Source organism: Eucyclogobius newberryi, unplaced genomic scaffold (assembly GCF_026437365.1).
Source record: "Eucyclogobius newberryi isolate DKJ021-1_F unplaced genomic scaffold, fEucNew1.0.hap1 SCAF_6, whole genome shotgun sequence".
Classification (NCBI taxonomy): domain Eukaryota; kingdom Metazoa; phylum Chordata; class Actinopteri; order Gobiiformes; family Gobiidae; genus Eucyclogobius; species Eucyclogobius newberryi.
In genome coordinates this window covers 6,866,574-6,888,281 of record NW_027316278.1, presented here as the reverse complement: position 1 = coordinate 6,888,281, position 21,708 = coordinate 6,866,574, and the positions used below count along the sequence as shown (strand labels likewise).

Below are 21,708 nucleotides of genomic sequence, written 5' to 3'. Positions count from 1 at the left end.
ATTGTAAAACTGAAGCTCATCATTATTTTAAATTGCGTTTCAAGATGAAATGTCTGTTCTTGGTCTTGGATTTTATCAAATACATTTCCCCCAAAAAATGCGACTTATACTCCAGTGCGACTTATATGTTTATTTTTCCCTTCTCTATCATTAAATTTGCTGGCTGGTGCGACTTATAGTCCGGAAAATACGGTAATAGTTCCCCGGTACTAACCCGTGTCCAGACCCAGAGGCAGCAGAACCGTTAACGAGTAAATGAACTAAAAGAAGACACGCGTCACGTCCCGTCGTCAAGGTGATGTCAAGCGTAAAGTCCTCTGTCAGTCACTTTTCTGATGGAGATCTGACGCTTTGCTCAGAATGTTCCTGTCGCCATGGAGACAAGCAGGCGACACCATATACGTATGATCAGTAGACGTGACATTCAGTGTTTTTTATCACTTAGTAGCCGTTAGCATTAGCCAATAGCATTAGCATGTCGCATTAGCCATTAGCCTTAGCAGTTAGCATTAGCAGTTAGCATTAGCAATTAGCAGTTAGCATTAGCAGTTAGCATTAGTAGTTAGCATTAGCAGTTAGCATTAGCATTAGCAGTTAGCATTAGCAGTTAGCATTAGCAGTTAGCATTATCCATAAGCATTATCCATTGGCATTATCCATTAGCATTATCCATTAGCATTAGCCGTTAGTATTAGCATCTGAGCTAAACGCTAACTGACTGCACATTCTCTTTTACGTGTCACTGACGAGGAGAGCAGATACATTACCACTGTTGCTAGCTAAAATCAATAAATTGCTACGGTTAGCATCGGGTAGAGACAGACGTTAGCTTCTCTGAACGTCGATGAGTGACACCACAAGTTTTTCTGGTCATGTTGGAGCATTAATAACTGGACACACAGTGGACACGTTTAATGCCGTACGGTGGGATAGTCCAGGCACTGACACGTCTCCATGGTGACGTTCTTAAAGTCTTACAGCGCCTCCTACAGCCTCTCATGTTGGATAACGTAATGTCAGCACATGGAAACGAGGTAAAGAGGCGTAATTTACTGTTGCCATTGGATAAGGAGATTGGAATGAGTTTCAATAATGCTAAAAACACGCAACGGAGAGAAGACTAAGGTCAAAATGAAGAGTTTAAACTTTAAAGTCTGAGAGCACAGATGTCCCAGAGTCTAGTTCTGCGCTGTCAAACTCACTCACAGCTCCACCGTCTCCACCATCTCCACATGTGTCCACACAGCTCCACACAGCTCCACACAGCTCCACACAGCTCCACATGTCTCCACACAGCTCCACATGTCTCCACATGTCTCCACACAGCTCCACATGTCTCCACACGTCTCCACACAGCTCCACACGTCTCCACACAGCTCCACATGTCTCCACACAGCTCCACATGTCTCCACATGTCTCCACACAGTTCCACACAGCTCCACATGTCTCCACACGTCTCCACACAGCTCCACATGTCTCCACACAGCTCCACACGTCTCCACACGTCTCCACATGTCTCCACACAGCTCCACCGTCTCCACCATCTCCACACAGCTCCACACGTCTCCACATGTCTCCACACAGTTCCACACAGCTCCACATGTCTCCACACGTCTCCACACAGCTCCACACGTCTCCACACAGCTCCACATGTCTCCACACAGCTCCACACAGCTCCACACAGCTCCACATGTCTCCACACAGCTCCACACAGCTCCACATGTCTCCACACAGCTCCACACAGCTCCACACAGCTCCACACAGCTCCACACAGCTCCACATGTCTCCACACAGCTCCACACAGCTCCACACAGCTCCACACAGCTCCACACAGCTCCACACAGCTCCACATGTCTCCACACAGCTCCACACAGCTCCACATGTCTCCACACAGCTCCACACAGCTCCACACAGCTCCACACAGCTCCACACGTCTCCACACAGCTCCACACGTCTCCACACGTCTCCACACGTCTCCACACAGCTCCACACAGCTCCACACAGCTCCACATGTCTCCACACAGCTCCACACAGCTCCACACAGCTCCACACAGCTCCACACAGCTCCACATGTCTCCACACAGCTCCACACAGCTCCACATGTCTCCACACAGCTCCACACAGCTCCACACAGCTCCACACAGCTCCACACGTCTCCACACGTCTCCACACGTCTCCACACAGCTCCACACAGCTCCACACAGCTCCACACGTCTCCACACATCTCCATACGTCTCCACACGTCTCCACACGTCTCCACACGTCTCCACACGTCTCCACACGTCTCCACACGTCTCCACACGTCTCCACACGTCTCCACACATCTCCACACGTCTCCACACGTCTCCACAAGTCTCCACAGCGCCTGGCCTCGCAGCACCTCTGAACGTCCTCCTCATCACAGACGCCTGGCCCGGAGCTCCAGTGGGATCTGCTGAAGACCTGCTGGACTGTGTCAGAGAGTGGATCCCAGGCTCCGAAACACAGAAGGGTCATTCTCGGAGGCCTTGGAGATGTTCTGCACGTGAGGGGCGGGAGTTCAACAGGAAGTGCATGGAGTCGCTTTAAAGAGCTCCTCTGGTGTCTGTTATGATCACGTTAAAGAGCGTATGACGGGTTTTTACAATTCCCTAATTTTGACTTTTGACTTTTTACACCGATCGAGCAGGTATTTGTGGAGAAAACGTTGAAAAATCTGTAGAAAATGACAGGAAGTGACATCACACCAGGGACATCATCATTCCAACAAATCTATTTTTTTGACTCTAAACATGAATTCAGTAACATAAACGTGCTCTTATACATTAGATCTTATGTCATCAATTACAAACAGGAAGTGACATTATAAACCTAAGAACGGCGCGATTCTGTGATAAGATTGTTTTATTTTTTAGCCAAATTCAAAACATATTCTCAACTGCATTTTAGTTCAATGAGTCGTTCGACCTGTAGGGGGCGCTTTAAGAGGATTGCCACAAAACACCAACTTGTCCATCAGCAAAAGTTTAATGTAAATGTTTTTTTAATTGCATTTATTTGGCCAATTAACCACAAAAGCCACTGAGATGAAGGGTCCCTATGTTTTTGTTGCAAGAGAGATCAGTTGCAACACCTTATACTCATGTACATGGACATGATTGACAGGTGGATTAGCCAATCAGGAGCTCGCACGATCCGTCTGTATCGGAACAAACACGGTCACTTATGAGGGCAAAAGAAAGGACTAAAACACAAAACCAATCCCTCCTTCATTTCACACGTGTCACTGAAATAAAGACATCTGATTGCACGTTTCCGTCTGAGTTTGGCTCCCGATATCAGTCTGAAGGAAGCGTCGGAGCGTCCAAAGGAAACGGACACGCAAACAAAGGCGGAACACGTGAACACCAAAGCAGAAAGCCCTGCCGTGTGCAAGAACTGACCGCACGGTGTCACTTTACCGTCGCAAACAATATTATTTACAATTTGGAGACGAGGTGGGAGACATTTTATACGTTTTGACTCTGTGTTTTGTTTGAAACGGTTGGGAAATGTCTCTTCGGAATACCGTTGCTTCAAAGCTAAACTCTTATCAGCGACTCAGGGTTTTGTTTTTCCCCCCGAGGAGCAGGAGTGTGAGGTAAGCATGCGGTCATCTGCTTATGTAACACAACCGGGCCCGGATACTAAGACTCGGGGGTCATGGGGGCTCAGGTTAAAGTTGCCCACAAGTGTCAAGTGATGGACCAGCAAACTTCAGCGACACAACAACAACATGATACACAGACTTCTCTTTTGCCCGACTCCAGCGTTCAACAAACCTTCTCAACACTTTTTCTTTCCCTGATTTATCGCCTTAATCCACCCTTTCTGTCCCTCTTCTGCTCCTCCAGCTGCACCGTCCACAACGCCGCTCGGCTGAAAGATGAGCGCGCTCGGCTTACGGCGCGATAAATCTGGCAACGAGAATGTCTGAAAGCGAAGACAGATGAGCTTTAGTCTGATCTGAGCTCAGAATAACAGCGCTCGGGTCCAGCGCGCGGCACCGACGCTCCCGGTAACGGTGTTTTCTTTGGCAAAACGGGCCGAGCGGCGGCGGACGAACGGAGACAGGTGGTCCGCCCGGAGTGGCATTCTCGGGGCATTCTCTGGGCATTCTCGGGGCATTCTCGGGGCGTTAGGATACTGTGGGACGGGAGGAGGGTTTTGAGAGGAGCTTTGGCGCAGAGGGGTGAGGGACGGAGGCAGGTGAGGGTGCCCCGCTGCAGGCTCGGCTCTATAAAGTGTCTTCGGGCGAGATGACGAGCGGCGTGAATGACAATGGCAGCTGCACGCCGGAAGCAACCAGGACGGAGAACTGCCAGTCTCTTACTTGTCGGATCAGCGGAGGCGGGACTGGACAGGAAGTGTGCAAAGAAAAATACTAAATTCTAAAGTTTTGTGGCAACGACCGGAGCCAGAACCCACAGATCTGACCTATAACTTCCTCATTTTAAAAGTTTTTTTATGTATACTTTTATTTTTTAAGTTTTAAAAGGAACAAACTATCTTGATATAAATAAACCAACTCACAACAAAACGGACTAAAATCACAAAAATAACAAAAAACTAATGGAGGAAGGTTAACAATTCTTATTTAGTAATATTAGATAATGATTTCAAGTAAATGGCCTCAATTCTATTTTGATATCAATGAGTTTCAGGGCAGGTTTGTCATGAATAAAATAAATAAAATAAATAAAATAAATAAAATAAATAAAATAAATAAAATAAATAAAATAAATAAAATAAATAAAATAAATAAAATAAATGTTTGGTGAGCCTCCGCCAGAAAAGTTAATTCAGTTTACAGTTCACTGACATATGCTGGAGCTCGTTTGTAATCTGCGGCGGTCGAGAGTGGAGAATAAATCACACGTAATCACAGAAGACTTAATCATGAGGCTACTAACAGTGTCCTGCCCCGTGTTTATCTTCTCATCAGTCACAAAACAAAGTTAGAGCCGCGCAGGGGACCCTTTGGGACGCAAGCTTGTTCTGGTGTTTGAGAGGACCCTCAGTCGTCCGAGTAGCTTCCATAGCAAAGTTTTAAGAGTTTTCCCTCTCTTCCAGGTCACTCAACAAATATGTCAACAACTAAACTGTGTTATATTCAATAATATATTTATTTTAGCTCCTCTCTTCAGACACAGTAACTCTTCAGTTTTCTGTCAGAAGAACCAAAGAAACTACGTGACAAAACTCCTCTTCTTCAGTTCTAGGGTCAACATTATATAGAGTCGGCAATTAGTGATGTCGCTGTTTTAAGTCCTGGTTTAGCCTTAGTTTAGACCTGGTTTAATCCTGGTTTAGTCCTGGTTTAGACCTGGTTTGGACCTGGTTTAATCCTGGTTTAGACCTGGTTTGGTCCTGGTTTACTCCTGGTTTAGTCCTGGTTTGGACCTGGTTTAATCCTGGTTTAGACCTGGTTTAGTCCTGGTTTACTCCTGGTTTAGTCCTGGTTTAGACCTGGTTTAGACCTGTTTTAGTCCTGGTTTACTCCTGGTTTAGTCCTTGTTTAGTCCTGGTTTAGACCTGTTTTAGTCCTGGTTTAGTCCTGGTTTAGACCTGGTTTAGACCTGTTTTAGTCCTGGTTTAGTCCTGGTTTAGACCTGGTTTAGACCTGTTTTAGTCCTGGTTTAGTCCTGGTTTAGACCTGGTTTAGACCTGTTTTAGTCCTGGTTTTCCCCTGGTTTAGTCCTTGTTTAGTCCTGGTTTAGAGCTGTTTTAACTTAACGTACGTAACATTTCTGTACGCACGCTTGATAAATTAAAACTCCTGCTCTGTTCATTGATTAATCGACTAAAAGGAGGCGAAAGCTCTTGAAACAAAGTCAATAAAATCAAGGAAATTAAAGAAAAAACAACAATTTATACAAAAAAATATAAACAGCACATTTATCTTAAAAAAGTGTCAGGGTCAAAGAAGTTGAATTAAAAAAATAAAATAAAAAAATCTCCAGCTATATGCCATGACTTCTCTTTCTGCTGTGGTCCATATAAACCCAATAAAACAATTGGTCAACTAAATCAAATCTTGCCTTGACCGGTCCTGCAGCTTAAGGCCCCGTGTCCCACTCGATGGTCAACAAGTTATTTAAGCATTACTAAAGTTATAAACACATTTGATCAGTTTAAGAGCGATCCGTCAACACGCTCCCCTTTGCAGCCTGTTGACCTCTGACCTCCAGGACATGCGTTTCCTCGACAGCCGCGCTCTGTGTGCAAGTGACAGGCATGGTATGGCGCTATACACGGATGCAATGTAAACACAGTGAAATGTACACGCAAAGGGAAATGTACACGCAAAGGGAAATGTACACGCAGCGCTACATAAACTTCCCCAGATCAACCTCAGCAGTCCCAAGATAACTCGGACGAGAGGGACTGAGGACTGTATATATATATATATAATATACATTATATTTTTTTCATTGACAGTTATTGATTGTACGAATGTAAAGCATGATAATAAACATATGCAAAAGAAAGCTTTTTATTAGGAACATAATCTATTGTCGAGAAGTTTCTCCAGAAATGCGCCTGCGTCCAATCATCTCACTCCACTTAATGTAAGTAAATGTGATGTTTAATGTATGTTTTGCTTGTGATCCCAAAGACGTAATCAGCCCCTCCCTTAGAGATGGAGGAGCTCGGACTAGAGCCGCTGCTCCTCCAAACTGGACACACACTGTCCCTCTTAAGTCTAGCCTTCTTTTAGCCCTCGTTCGCACCCGTTCAGTCCTTTTTGCTGCTGTAGACTGGGACGAGAGCGGTCTGACAGGTTTTAGGGGCAAAGACAGACTGTGTTTGGTTGCTTAGCGCGCTCGGAGTTCTCTGAGCACGGAAGCAAAGTGTGCAGTGACCTCGGGCGTCTTTACCTCTGTCACGCATTCATTTTCAAACTTAGGGCTCTATTATTCACTTTGAGGACAAACAGTGACGGGGCCTTTGTGCTCGGCCTCATCAGAACGACGCTGACACAACAACACGTGGCCCTCTGCACGGACCTGTCAAACCAACACAATCATCCTGTTTGTCGACAGGCGAGACGTGCCTGTCGACAGGCGAGACGTGCCTCGACAAAACCACCGTGGAACCAATTATCTGTGGGAACAAAAGCCTGGACAACACGTCTCTGTTCCTCAAAGCGTGTTTATCACAGTCTGCTTTGTTTATGCTCCATCACTGCCCAAAATCACGCTTTGTTTAACTTTTGGTCTTTTACTTTTCCTCATTTGCAACAGAACTGGAGATGTGTTTTGTTTGAGCGTCCTGGGATAGTCCAGAAACTGCTCCTCAGTGTTTTTAAACTCCATAAGACTTCAGTGCTTCACAGGTAGTTTATTCTGTCTCAATGTAGGGCTTAAAGGACACTTTAACGAGGGAATGAAGGGAGAGAGGGAGCGTATATACCCTCCTATAGACTAACGAGGGAATGAAGGGAGAGAGGGAGCATATATACCCTCCTATAGACTAACGAGGGAATGAAGGGAGAGAGGGAGCACATATACCCTCCCATAGACTAACGAGGGAATGAAGGGAGAGAGGGAGCACATATACCCTCCTATAGACTAACGAGGGAATGAAGGGAGAGAGGGAGCATATATACCCTCCTATAGACTAACGAGGGAATGAAGGGAGAGAGGGAGCATATATACCCTCCTATAGACTAACGAGGGAATGAAGGGAGAGAGGGAGCCTTCAGTGGTGAGTCCAGCTTTTGGTCAGAGAAACACAAGGGTGGTTTTGGCAGTAGGACAGCGCCAAAGACTTTAATAATGTCGGAGTAAAGAGAGTCATTACAGCCGGTCTAAGTGCTGCGATTTCACTGTTGACATTTCGGGATTGTTCAGAGAATGTTCCCGGACGAAAGCAGAGCCAGCGCCGTCTCATTTAGAGCTCCGAACTTCATTTGACCTCCACACACCACACTGTAGAAACATCTCAAATAATGTGGACTCAAGAGACTCACTTTTCAAGTACTTCAGTCCATGGGTTTAAATGGTTTATTTTAAGCTGAGTGAACTGTACATTGAGTAACGATTGTGACATAAATGGCTGATGTCGCCTATTTAATGCAATTTTCTTACTTTAATAACAGAAATGAGAACATGCAGATCTGTGGAGGAAGAACACGCAGATCTGTGGCGGAAGAACATGCAGATCTGTGGAGGAAGAACACGCAGATCTGTGGAGGAAGAACACGCAGATCTGTGGAGGAAGAACATGCAGATCTGTGGAGGAAGAACACGCAGATCTGTGGAGGAAGAACACGCAGATCTGTGGAGGAAGAACACGCAGATCTGTGGAGGAAGAACACGCAGATCTGTAGAGGAAGAACACGCAGATCTGTAGAGGAAGAACATGCAGATCTGTGGAGGAAGAACATGCAGATCTGTGGAGGAAGAACACGCAGATCTGTGGAGGAAGAACACGCAGATCTGTGGAGGAAGAACACGCAGATCTGTAGAGGAAGAACAAGCAGATCTGTGGAGGAAGAACACGCAGATCTGTGGAGGAAGAACATGCAGATCTGTGGAGGAAGAACACACAGATCTGTGGAGGTAGAACATGCAGATCTGTGGAGGAAGAACACGCAGATCTGTGGAGGAAGAACACGCAGATCTGTGGAGGAAGAACACGCAGATCTGTGGAGGAAGAACACGCAGATCTGTGGAGGAAGAACACGCAAAGTCCATGTGCTAAGTCTCTGTGGGCAGAAAGCAGTCTGGAAAGGACAGTAGGACTAGTAAGAATGAAGAATAGAGTAGATGGCGGTAAATGCACCTTTGCACTTGGCTGCCAGCCGCCATTAAAAGCAACAACAACAACAACAACAACAACAACAACAACAACGACATAAACACAGTTAATCACTCAGACTTATATCAAATGATGGACAGCAGCGTCAAAGTGCACACAGGGCTAGGAAGTCGACGTTTAGGAAGTCGACGTACACACAGGGCTAGGAACTGTAATAACCCACTAATCGTAACACGTAAGATTACAGTGTCACTACAAAAGAGTAATCAGATTACTCTCATCGTCCCTGGCTCTGTAGTTATTGTCTAAGTCTACAGAGAATACTTTAAAGAGGCAAACAGATGATGATTCTGGCCCGAAGCACTTCAAAGGCTCCTGGATCGTCCTCTTCACAGAACACAGTGACGTCCTGGATCTCCCACGGTCACACATTCATACCTGTTTACCATTATCCTCTGCTCCTCAGGACATGTGGACGCCATGTGTGACCACTCCCCCTGCGCTGTGTCCCGTCCGGACCAATCGCATTCACCCTGAGCCCGATGGGAGGGGCATTTCTCTCACTGTTGTTTACGAGCAATCAACCTCTGAGTCCAATGAGTAGAGTTTCATACGGTCTTAACTGTGTGTGTGTGTGTGTGTGTGTGTCTATGTAGTGTGTGTGCGTGTGTATCTGTCTGTGTGTGTGTGTGTTGAGAGTTCCTAGCGTGTGTGTGTGTGTGTTGAGAGTTCCTAACGCGTGTGTGTGTGTGTGTTGAGAGTTCCTAACGCGTGTGTGTGTGTGTGTGTGTTGAGAGTTCCTAGCGTGTGTGTGTGTTGAGAGTTCCTAACGCGTGTGTGTGTGTTGAGAGTTCCTAGCGTGTGTGTGTGTTGAGAGTTCCTAGCGTGTGTGTGTGTGTGTGTGTGTGTTGAGAGTTCCTAACGCGTGTGTGTGTGTGTGTGTTGAGAGTTCCTAGCGTGTGTGTGTGTGTGTTGAGAGTTCCTAGCGTGTGTGTGTGTGTGTTGAGAGTTCCTAACGCGTGTGTGTGTGTGTGTGTTGAGAGTTCCTAGTGTGTGTGTGTGTGTGTTGAGAGTTCCTAGCGTGTGTGTGTGTGTGTGTGTTGAGAGTTCCTAGCGTGTGTGTGTGTGTGTGTTGAGAGTTCCTAGCGTGTGTGTGTTGAGAGTTCCTAGCGTGTGTGTGTGTGTGTGTTGAGAGTTCCTAGCGTGTGTGTGTGTGTGTGTTGAGAGTTCCTAGCGTGTGTGTGTGTGTGTGTTGAGAGTTCCTAGCGTGTGTGTGTTGAGAGTTCCTAGCGTGTGTGTGTGTGTGTGTTGAGAGTTCCTAGCGTGTGTGTGGAACTCTCAACACTCCATTTAAAACCCTTTGGCCCGTTGCATTCTCTTCTCACAGATCGTTTGAACTCTTCATTCACGCCATGAACTCGACATGAACGTGAGAACAAACTATATTCAATCACAAGGGAAATAACACGGTAGATTAAAAACACAACTGTGTCTGTATAAAAAATATAATCTCAGCACATTTTATATCATTTCACTTCCTGTTTGTAATTGATGACATCACAGCAGGAAATCAACAATCTCTTTTTAATCTTTTTGTTTTTTTTACTTGACCAATGAAAATATTCGAGAGCGACTTTATTTTGTTGAATTAATGTTTAGAGATTGAAAAAAAAAATGTCTTTGTGTAAATTATGTATAAACCTGAATGAGTGTCCCTGCTGTGATGTCACTTCCTGTCATTTTCTACAGATTTTACAACGTTTTCTCCACAAATACCTGCTCGATCGGTGTAAAACTATTCTTTATATGTACAACAGGTTTAAACGCACCAAATAAAGTCAAAATTAGACAACTGTAAACACCCGTCATACGTCACTTTAACGAGGCGCCGCATTAGGCTTATTATCAAGTGGGAGAGCGTTTAATTGTTGATGCCACAGAGAATGCTGAAGAGTTTGTTTGCCTTTTTAGTCCGGGAGGGAGATTGTTCCACTCCTTTTAGCGCGTTACAGGAGAATTTACACTTTAATTTTTAAGATTAGGTGCACAAATCTCCGCAGGAAACGTCCTTTTCTTTTCACAAATACAAATCACAGAAGGCAACATTTATCATTGCACAAGTCAATCGATCTTAAACGGTGCAGCTTTCGCGCTCGTAATACGTCGAGCATTCTTAGACAGAACACAAACTGGGAAGAAACGGACGGATAAACGACAAACCGGCGCATCACTCACTCGCCCAACTGATTTCATTTGAAGATAAAAAGAATATGTTTTCATTAAATGGGATCGTCGTTCCCAAAATCTGTCCGGTTCAGTTTGTCCGGCTTCACTGCGCCGCCAGGACTGATGTGTCTTTATCGCGGGAGAAGTTCTAGACTATAAAGAAAACATCCCGCTTATGTAAGAGAACGCGGGGCCAAACCTGGGGCCAAAAATCTGCTGAGTATTTCACTGCGAAACCGAGAGAGTGTGGGAAAATAGTGAGGCTAATTGTGATGTCGCTGGTGTAAACTGTCCCAAAGCACAAAAGCAGACGTTAAATGTGACAGTACAAATCTAGAGTCAAATGTGTATTAGAGCGAAACAAAACCATGTAATGTTCAAAAGTTGTCCAGCGCCTCCAGAGGTCAGAAGTGCTCAGGATTTCATGGAAAATATATGTTTATAATGTTTAATAAATGTATGTATCAGGTTGTGATGACAGCGTTCAGTTATTGTGCACAATCAGCAGACTGGATGACATCATCGCAGACGATGTCATCACGGATTAAGGCTGCACGATTTACGACAAATATCTCGTGATTTTTCTGAGAAGAATTCTGATTTATGTTTTAATGATAGGATTGGGTACCACTTTATAATAACTACACCTTAATTTGCCTTAACAAACGACATGAACAACATTGAAACTCAAAATCATGACTTATAAATTCAAAATTATGATTTATAAACTCAAAATTATGACTTATAAACTCAAAATTATGACTTATAAACTCAAAATTATGACTTTTAAACTCATAATCTTGACTTTTAAACTTACTTACTGTACGACTTTTAAACTCTAAATATACTCTAAATATATCTATAATTATGACTTCCTGTATAATATTTATTCACATGGAAATGGGCTTATATTGTAGACTATGAACAGACAAACTTAAAAGACTGCCCAAAACAAAACTACCAACAGACTTCGACAACACAGTATAAAAACTGTCCCAGCCAGTCCAGAGTCGGTCAAATTTGTCTATTTCCATATTAAGTTCAATGGTACGTTTTCCATTTGTCTCATTTCTGTTGTTATGTCCAGTCCAGTCCTCGGTTGTCGTCGTTTTTTGTTTTTTTTTTGTCATCCATTTCTTTGTGAAGGGAAAAGGCACATTACAAAGGTATCCATTGATTGTGTCCATGGCAGGAGTTCTGAGGCCCAAGTATATGTCCAGACACTCAGCGATAGGACGGTCACTAAACACGTGGTGCCAGAGTCTCTTCAACAGTCGGTATATCCTTGTGAATGTCTAACATCCTCAACATGAAGTATACAGTACATAAAAACTATTCAGGATCACTGTCGTCAACATGTAACCGCTGGTAACTTAGCCGGATTAGACAGTTTCATAAATAATCAGAACGACGCCGGAAATGTGTAAACGTCCTGGTTTTCCTTCCATTTTTCAAATTTCGTTCAAAACTCGACTTCGCTGCACAGCATTACCGAGCGAAAGAAAACCACACTCCAAGTTTACGGCGCAAATATACAGCTCAACGAGATCAATCCGGTCATTTTGGCATGATTTATACAACATACAGTACAATACTTTGAACAATCTAATAAAGTTGAAAGCTGGATCGCATCTGTAGAGACTTGTAGAGATCGGTTTGGCGGCGTTCGCTCGTCCACCGCATGTGCTGCCCATATCTTGGGAAACACACACACACACACACATACACACACACACACACGCACACACACGCGCGTCTACTGTACCAAGGACACAACTCATCAAAATGTAGAAAAACGTGGAAAAAAAGTGAGACCTGTTCGAACTAGATTTGTTCTTTCCATTACTCTTGTTCAGCCATTAAAGTCCAGATGTTGACCCGGGCCGGCCATTCCAACATTCGCCGCGCCAGAGAAACAGTGGCCGTTTAAGATGGCAGCGTGTCAACCAAAAGCCTCGTCATGGTTGGGTCCGGTTCAGCCATGATTTAAGCCCGGTTTTGATCATTTAAAGATGCGCTGTGTAACTTTTCTGTTGCTTTACTAATGGAGATGTTAGCGCTTAGCTTGGAAATGTTCGGCAGTTTGCTATAAAGCCGGTTTATCTTGCATTTATTCAATTTAAAGGCGTTTTATTGGTTACAAATACAGCGGAAAAAGTGTTCTTAATGTCAGCAGGGTCGCCTCTCCACAGATCTGACCTGTAACGTGCCTTAATGGTGTCACCTGCGTCACCATTTATGTATTTAATTTCATAAACATATAAAATACATTATTAGTGACATACAGTTACACAAAGAATGAATGAAAAGGAGCAGAAAAAAGAGCGTAAACTCCTAATTATGACATTTAAACTCAAAATTATTTGGCCTTTATGAAAATTATTGCTTTGATCATTTAAAGATGCGCTGTGTAAATGTTCTGTTTGTTTTCTCTTGATGTTAGCGCTTAGCTAATAGTATGCTATAAAGCCGATTTATCTTGCATTTATTCAACTTAAAGGCGTTTTATTGCTTAAAAACACAAAAGCATTCTTAATGTCAGCAGGGTCGCCTCTCCGCAGATCTGACCTGTAACGTGCCGTAATGGCGTCAGCCGCAGGTCTCCGCGATAGATAAGTCTAACGTTCACGGTACCACATTCTGCGTATTCATAGTCCAGACGTATTTGATATCGTCCTGATTTGTGTGCGTTACTTTACGTTGCTAGTCTCAGGTTTATTACTTTTTATGTCGCACGTTTTCACCAAAACGGCCTCATCAGCCACGGCATCCCGGCTCATCCTGGTTCACCCAAAATAGCCTCAGCGCACGACGTCCCAATAAAATCAAACTGCCGCTCCATCAGACGAGTGTGTTTCCATGTGTTCTCGATGGGGCACACATTCACCCTACAAGGCATCAGTCGTTCAGCCAATCACAGAGCAGCTCACAGTCACATGACCTTTGAGACGTCAGTAGTTTGAAATGGCTATTATGTCATCGCGGCGGCCGTTAGCATGTAATTTAAGCGCCGGGAAATTGCTCTTTCGCCACTTTTACTGTCACCATAAACACCTCGCATCTGGAGCAGGCGCGGGTTCAACCTATTTCAGAGGAGTATAAACGGTATAAACGGTGGACAGAAGTGCAGGAAGTTGCAAAACAACGGCGGTGAAATGTGAAGAGTTTAACCATGAACGTGAAACGTCCTGAAAGAGCGTTTAGTTCTTATTGTTTGCCTTTTGTTGCTGGATTCTCATGTGTTTATGCATTTCTTTTACCCAAAATGTTTTAGTCTTTTGTATACTTTGTACTGGGCTATAGCATTGCCTGGAATGTTCCACGGTATGACAAAAACAAACATGAAAAACATGTCTAAAAGGCATTTTCGAGATGGTTTGCGCAGCAGCCTTTATACTCTCCTGAGCTCTGATTGGTCCTGATCAAAGGGCGGAGTTATAACTGACGTCTGGTAGTTTCACTCTTATAACTTGGGTCATTAAGGCCTATTGGGGTCTGGCCCCCGTCTTTCCCTACGAGCTTGTCAAGTGCCTCATCATCGTCAGCATTTGACCGTTTTTTTTCTTCTGCCAAGGTCTTCTGAGGCCGTTGTAAACAGAGGGGAGGTTATAGCTCAGACCATCATTTATATATATTCTTAAGATTTTTTGCTTGGAGACTTTATAGATATGAAAATAGTGCGAAATGGGGGATGAGAGAGAACGGAAGACAGTAAATAGGCGGGAATTGAAATCACGACACTGCGGCCGGCTGCACCTTCGTTATTTTTTTCAAATCGAGTTGTATTTCGATTTCGTGCGCGGTGCAGAGACCTTTGGAGCGGTCGCTCAGGGGGATACGGCGGTCACCACTCTACATTTTCACCAACCAAAGCTCGGTACGACGCTCTGAGACTCTCGAGCCGGCCGCAAACACGACCCGCCGCGCCCGACGGGGAACGGCGCCGCGCACTCACTTCTGCAGGTTGAGGCTGAGGTCGCCGGAGCAATTCTTGATCTTGTTCTGCGCCTCCAGGTGGTTCATGCCGTCGGTGGAGATGCCGTCGATGGAGAGGACCAGGTCTCCCACGGCGACGCCCGCTTTGGTCGCCTTCCCTCCGTCGTTTAACTGGAAGAGAAAGTCAGAACTCACTTTTAATTTAAAAAAAAAAAAAAAAGCGGGAGCGTCAGAGCCTGTAGTTATGATGGGATTTATGGATCTGCGTCTCGTAATGACAGGCTGCGCGTTACGCTACACGACGCTCGCGCTGCCTGATGTGGTCCGGGCTCGGCAGCGGTTTAATAAAAGTTCCCGACCACGACTGAAGCTGGAAATTACAAAGCTATACTTGTTTTTTGTTTTTTTGCTCACCACCACCCCCCTCTTCAGGAGGACAACGTTATGTTTAATAAAGCGATTTTACAGATATACAAATGTCCTACCTCAACCACATGAAACAGACAGACGAGTGAGACGGAAGACAGACGAGTGAGACGGAAGACAGACAGACAGACAGACAGTGGGACAGGACGATGAGGATGGGATTGAGTAGAAAGGTCTGTAAGTGGTCATGATCGGGTTGTGGGAAAGGGCTTTGGTGACATGCTATGTTTGGGTGTTGCTGGTGTTTGTGTCTATGTGTAGAATGGTAAATGTAGGAGGTAAACGGAAAAAAAACAAGTAATTAAATACATAATTAGTTCACTTATTGAAATAAGTAAATCAATAAAACAGAAAGGGGGGCCAGGAAAGGGGGGGAGGAGTTGATTATGTTTTTGTTGGGTTTAGAAATGATGGGGAGCAGGTGTAACATTCGCTTCTCTCTATGTGCATGATGTTTTTCTATTGTAATATATTCTGTGACTTTCTTAGCGACAGTTAGAGAGATGAGCAAGAGTTTTTTGAAGTCATACTTGATATCGAATGGAAAGTTTGCTTAAAGTCACCGCATCATTACGTACATTTACAGTACATGGCCAGAAGAAAATCAGATAATACAGTTAGTTTGTAGTATCGGTGTAGCGCTGTAACTGTGTAGAGCTGTTTTTTTTATATGGATTATTAACAATTAGTGACGAAATTGGCATCATAAACTCTTCTTTAATCTGTGGAATTCGCCGAGCGCCACAGATTCCGCAAACATAAGAGAACTCTACTTTACTCCACGCTGGACTTTGACGTTTTGACCTGTTTTGACCCGTGTTGACTCGCTGTCAAACGTGACGAAGATATAAACGACAAATTCATCTTTTCTGTCGAGAAACGTCCAAATTTGTGTTTTTTTACGTGCCGCCTCGTTAAAATGAATGAGATAGAAGGTTTACATCAGTACCAGGCTGTGTGGACCGACTGAAAAACAAATATACACAAAACGCATCATGTTTTTTCTTGTTTTTTTTTTTCTTTTATTGACAGGGATCATCACAAAAAACAATTGCAGGGTCATTTGGCGTATGATTTGAGCCGTAGCGTGTCAAATAAATAACTCTATAACTCATTGCAGATGCTAAATAAGTACTAACGTCTTTAATTCTGCCATTTGTTCATTGTAGCTCATGGTTTTGTTGACTCACTGGGATAGAGTATTTTAAATGTGTTTGTTTATCGTGATAATTCTCTGTAAATGTATCCCACGTCGATGTTTGTAGCAGCAATAGACGAGTTTTGTTCGGTCATTTACAGCTTGACAAGGATGTACGCAACAATCACACCGAATACTTATTCTGTCTATTAAACAGTAAAACACAAGAATTCCAAGAAATGCATAAGACATAGCAGCAAAACAGAAAAAAAAACATACACATGGATCGTTCCCGAGCTCTACAGTCAAATATAATGTTGTACACCTCCTTCTATTGTAAAAGATGTTTTTAATTCATCAGGTTGGTCCATATGCTGCCACTTTGACAGAAATAGTATTACTTTAAATGTGCCTGTTCCGACTCTCTCTCTGTTCAAATACTATGTTACTATGATGACGTCACCATTATTAGGTTAATCGATAATCGGGATTATTCAGGTCACAATACAGGCGGCGAAGCATCTTATTTATTCATATTTTTAAATACTTGGGGTCTATTTCCTGGACTGACATAATGAAAGAGCAGGTCCTTCCTCTACACGGCTGTGGCTCTGATGTGGTTTGCTCAAAGTGCCTGTGACAGATTTTTACGATGTTCTAATTGTGACTTTATTTGGTGTATTTGTACCTGTTGTACATATAAATTATAGTTTTACTCCAATCGAGCAGGTATTTGTGGAGAAAACGTTGAAAAATCTGTAGAAAATGTCAGGAAGTGACATCACACACTCATTCCAGTCAAAGTTTATGCAGAATTTATACAAAGAAATAACTTTTTTTTTACTCTAAACATGAATTAAACAAAATAAAGTCGCTCATATATTTTAATTTGTCAAAATAGAAAAATTGTGACATTATCTAAGCTTTTGCCCAGTGTTTGCTGGGTAATTTCCTAGTGTGATGTCATCAATTACAATCAGGAAGTGAAATTATAAACCTAAAAATGTGCTATTCTGTGATAAAAAATAAAAACAAATCTAAATTCAAACTATATCTTAAAGGAATAATGAATAATGAGTGTCATTTTGTACTGTGCACTGAAAGAATTCGCTAAACACACACTGGCATATCAACCACGCAGGTGCAGCCAGGGAAACGTGCTGCTTTCCTTAGAAGGAGGCTCCAGGTGTGCAGTAGCACGCAGGGAATGATTGACATGTGGGTGAACTACCGGGCTGTCCACGCCACCAGGAAATGAGACTCAGATTGCTCGCCAAAAATCCTCTATTGTTCCTTTAACTGCATTTTAGTTCAATGAGTCGTCCGACCTGTAGAGGGCACTTTAAGCTGCCTCACCTTCCCTTTACGACCTGTCGTTTAGGAGACTTGAAAGGTCCAGTTCCCACAGTTTGCGAGGCAGAACATTTGAAGAGACTTACACGGCGCAAACACGTCCACATAAAACACGTCCACATAAAACACGTCCACATAAAACACGTCCACATAAAACACCGTCAAAACAGGGATAATTGATTCCACTGCCAGTAAAAGGAGTTAAAAAGGTGACAAACAGCCAATGGGGCCTGACATCAGCGACACGCATTCCATCTTAACAAGCCAGAAAAAGCAGAACGCATTTTTAACAGACGAATGTTCATTAATCACACGTGAAATGATCAACGGTAATGGTTGCGTAAGTTGGAGCGGTTGTTTGTTCCGAATACGAGCGCCCGAGCGGGGTCTAATTGGTGGTGCGCTCTCCGGTTTGGGGCGGGGGCGGGAGCGGGGTAATTTGAAACAGATTGACGCCACACAAACGTTTAACAACAGCCCAGGAATTTAACACCAACGTCCCGTAAGGTGAGGGCTTCCAAAGGCACAGACTAGAACTGCACAATGTATTATAATGATTATGTTTGTGTATTTGAAAGTCAATCACACAAAAGACGAAAAACATGGTCAAAAGGATCCGCAAAACAATGAAACAGGATTGACAGTTTGTTCAGCCGGGACAAAGCTTTTCTTAAAACGGTTGGACTCATGTGCCTATAACTGATGCAAATGTGTTTACTTTACCATTATTATTAGTATTATTTTGTCTAATGCTAGCTATTTTTACTTTATTGTATATTTATTTTTCCCCTCCATTCCTTATTAAGAAATCAGAGTCTTGTTTATAGGAGTTTTGTTTATAAGAGTTCTTCTATTAAGAGTGTTTTTTAAACTTCCTATAAGTTATCTGTCCTTTTCCTCTGTATCTACCTGCGTTGCAACACCAGAATTGTCCATCCTTTGGTGCTGCTTGGGTGAAACAGTGGGCCAGGCTTGGCTTTTCATGCTTTCATCGTCCAATCAAATACAATCAAAATATGAAGCCGTTCCTTTTTCATCAAATCCACTCAACTTACGTTCCTCTGATTGAAAATGGTGACGAATAACCCCATGTCAAAGTTCCCATACAATACAGACTGTTGGAGAAGCTGTGGCGGCAGGAGGCAAACCACCATCTCACTAGACTGAGACAATTTATGACATCACAGTTCCACTGGACCTCAGAACTGTATTTGGGCCTCAGAACTCCTGTCATGGACACAACCAGCAGCATCTCTCTGGTGCCTCCTCCTGGCAGCAGCGAAACTCCGACTTTAATTTGAAAATGGATCAATTTGACAGACTTTGGACTAAATGGAACGTTTTCTTTGGGTTTCGTCTCATTTTTCTTGATTATTTGCTGGATGTCTAGTGTTTTTGTCTTCCACTGTGCATCTGGATTGATTCTGTGGTTTGTTCAGTCAATCGTCCAGTTCTCCTGACCACGCCCCTCCTGCGTAGGCTCTGGAGAAGGGCCCGTCATTACGTAGCTGAGGAACATAATCATTTGATCATTTCGCTATCGGAATCTAAACGTTTTCTACTGATAAATATGTTAGAGATAGAGCTTTCATAGCTTTAATCTGGTACAAGTGTCTTTGACCTGAGGCCTTGTGTAATAGGTGCGTCGTTTTCTTCAATAAATACATGAAAAGTGTGTATCATAAGTGCTGAAAATGAGTGAACCCTGACTTTATGTGCGAATCGGAATCAGAAAAGGTGCTTATAACTGCTTTGTCGATAGCTACAACAAAAAACAGTGCGTGATGCAGCGTTTACGAGTCCAGTTCATGTGGTCAGAGGTTCTGGACCATGTGGAGTGGGTCAAATGCTCCGTGAAACCTGTCCAACTTTGATATTTCTCAACCCGAAACGTGCACAACGGGTCAAATCTTCCAGCCAAGGCGTTCCTGATTAAGCGCAACTCAAACTCTGGAGAAGCTGACTGCTACTGACCCGCCGGTGGAAGGATGGGTCAAATGCAACAAACGTGGGATTGCTACAGTCTAAAAAACATAATACACGCTTTTAACCAGAGTTAGACGAGTGAAACGCCCGGGTCCTGGAGGTCGGCCAGATGCGCTGAAGTCGACGATGCGAGAATAGAAAAGCTTCAGTGTAAAAACGACGCTGTAACTTCTGGCATGTGGAGGATTCTGGGTGAGTTGTTGCAATGGGAGAACTTCTTATCAGTGACTTGTGGAAGGATTGTAAAACTTTCAGTAGGTCATTAAATCAAAGCTTTTCTGCACCATGTATGGGCTTGGTTACAATTTCACATGTTTGAGGACTTCAATCAATACTTATTCATTCAGTAAAAACAGTTAATTACACCTAATATCACTCTAGAACAATCAGATATTGAACTGAACAGTCAAAGCTTCAACTTCGGACTTGGTCTTTTTTCAAATTTGACATGGAAACAACTACTAAATATATTTAAATTGCTCTTCAAGTGCAACTGGACATTGTATTCCTTTTAAGTGGAGTGACTTGTTCCAGTGGCCTTTTTTATTTGCTATATGGCGTATGCAGATGACATCACAACATTTAGAGTTTTAGCAGTGAGTGGGGAAATAGTTGTGGGCCGAGGGGAAGTGTCCCTTATCTCCTCATCTCCATCAAGCGTTTATGCCTCAAATCGCTATCGTTACAACTGCGTGGCGACAATAGCATGACGGCGCAAGCTAGCTTTCGTTTACCTTTCTGCTGTCAGTAGATGGAGCCAAAAGTCAGTTCTTGGCATGGGAAAAGCCGGAGTAACATTAAGTTAATTGTTTGTTTGTTTGTTTGTTTGTTTGTTTGTTTGTCTTCCTTTTTGTTGCTCTAAAACATGAGATGCCAAACTAAAGGTACTCAAGAGCGTATTAAAATACTAATAATGCATAACATTTGTCCTGTAAAGTTGTATTTGCATGTGTCGTCCGCTGTACTCTCATGCACAAAGATAGACCCACGCGGAGCTAATAACAGCGGCCCTGCTTCAGGATTAGCGTTAAAGCTCCACGGCCCCAACCTTTTATAGCGATATTAGGGCCCCACACGCGACGTCGCTCATCGCCGCGGAGACACAGGCGGGACAGACGAGAACACGGGAAGCTGATTACAAGAGGAACAAATCTGTGCTCTCGGGCGTGTCCTTCTGCCTCCCGTGCGCTCGGCATGATTACACTAGAATGGAAATACGTAGTGGTTATTTCATCATTCCCTCACAACAATAGTCTCAGAGCTGCGCGCCCTGTAGTTTAGACTTTTCCACAGACGTTTTCTGAAATACAAGGGATTCTGAGGTTAGTTCGTATTTTAGTCTTTTTTCAAACGTTACGGCTCCTGGGCGTGTTTCATACGTGTACAGGGAACTTAGTCTACTTTTTTAAAATACTTAACATATCATATTGACATCACAATGCTAAAAAAAGCAGTTTCACAAAAAAAACTAATTTGGCCAAAGTCAGCTCTAACATTTATTATTCATTATTTTTATTTGTTATTGTTGAACTGTAATGTACAAAAAGGTTGAATTAAAACAGGACAGACATCAAAATCCAGATAAGATATTCAAACTTGTTAAGGTTCCGCATTGAGAGCCAAAATTAGCACTATAATGTAAATGAGCAATGATAATATCATTACTCTGTTTAAATAGCAAATCTTATTTTAAATAGAGGCAAGTTAGTCTCTTTATACTGTGGCTTTCATTTTTACCAGTTTTATTCGTTCACTGCGTTTCTGTGACAGGGATTGTACAGCACACGTAGCTTTGTGTTAGCGCTACATGCTACTGTAGCTGTTTAGCCGCAGATTTTAAGCGAGAAACAGCAGCTCAA

The 21,708-nt window shown here is 43.4% G+C and overlaps 1 protein-coding gene across 1 annotated transcript in view; it reads right to left on the bottom strand.

Moving 5' to 3' along the window:
- Positions 1 to 21,708, bottom strand: part of LOC140346833 (PDZ and LIM domain protein 5-like) — an 84,679-nt gene that overhangs the window by 44,951 nt on the left and 18,020 nt on the right. The window contains exon 3 of the mRNA XM_072433047.1: positions 14,966 to 15,117. Coding sequence (XP_072289148.1) covers positions 14,966 to 15,117 — 152 coding nt within the window. The remainder of the gene's footprint in view (positions 1 to 14,965; positions 15,118 to 21,708) is intronic.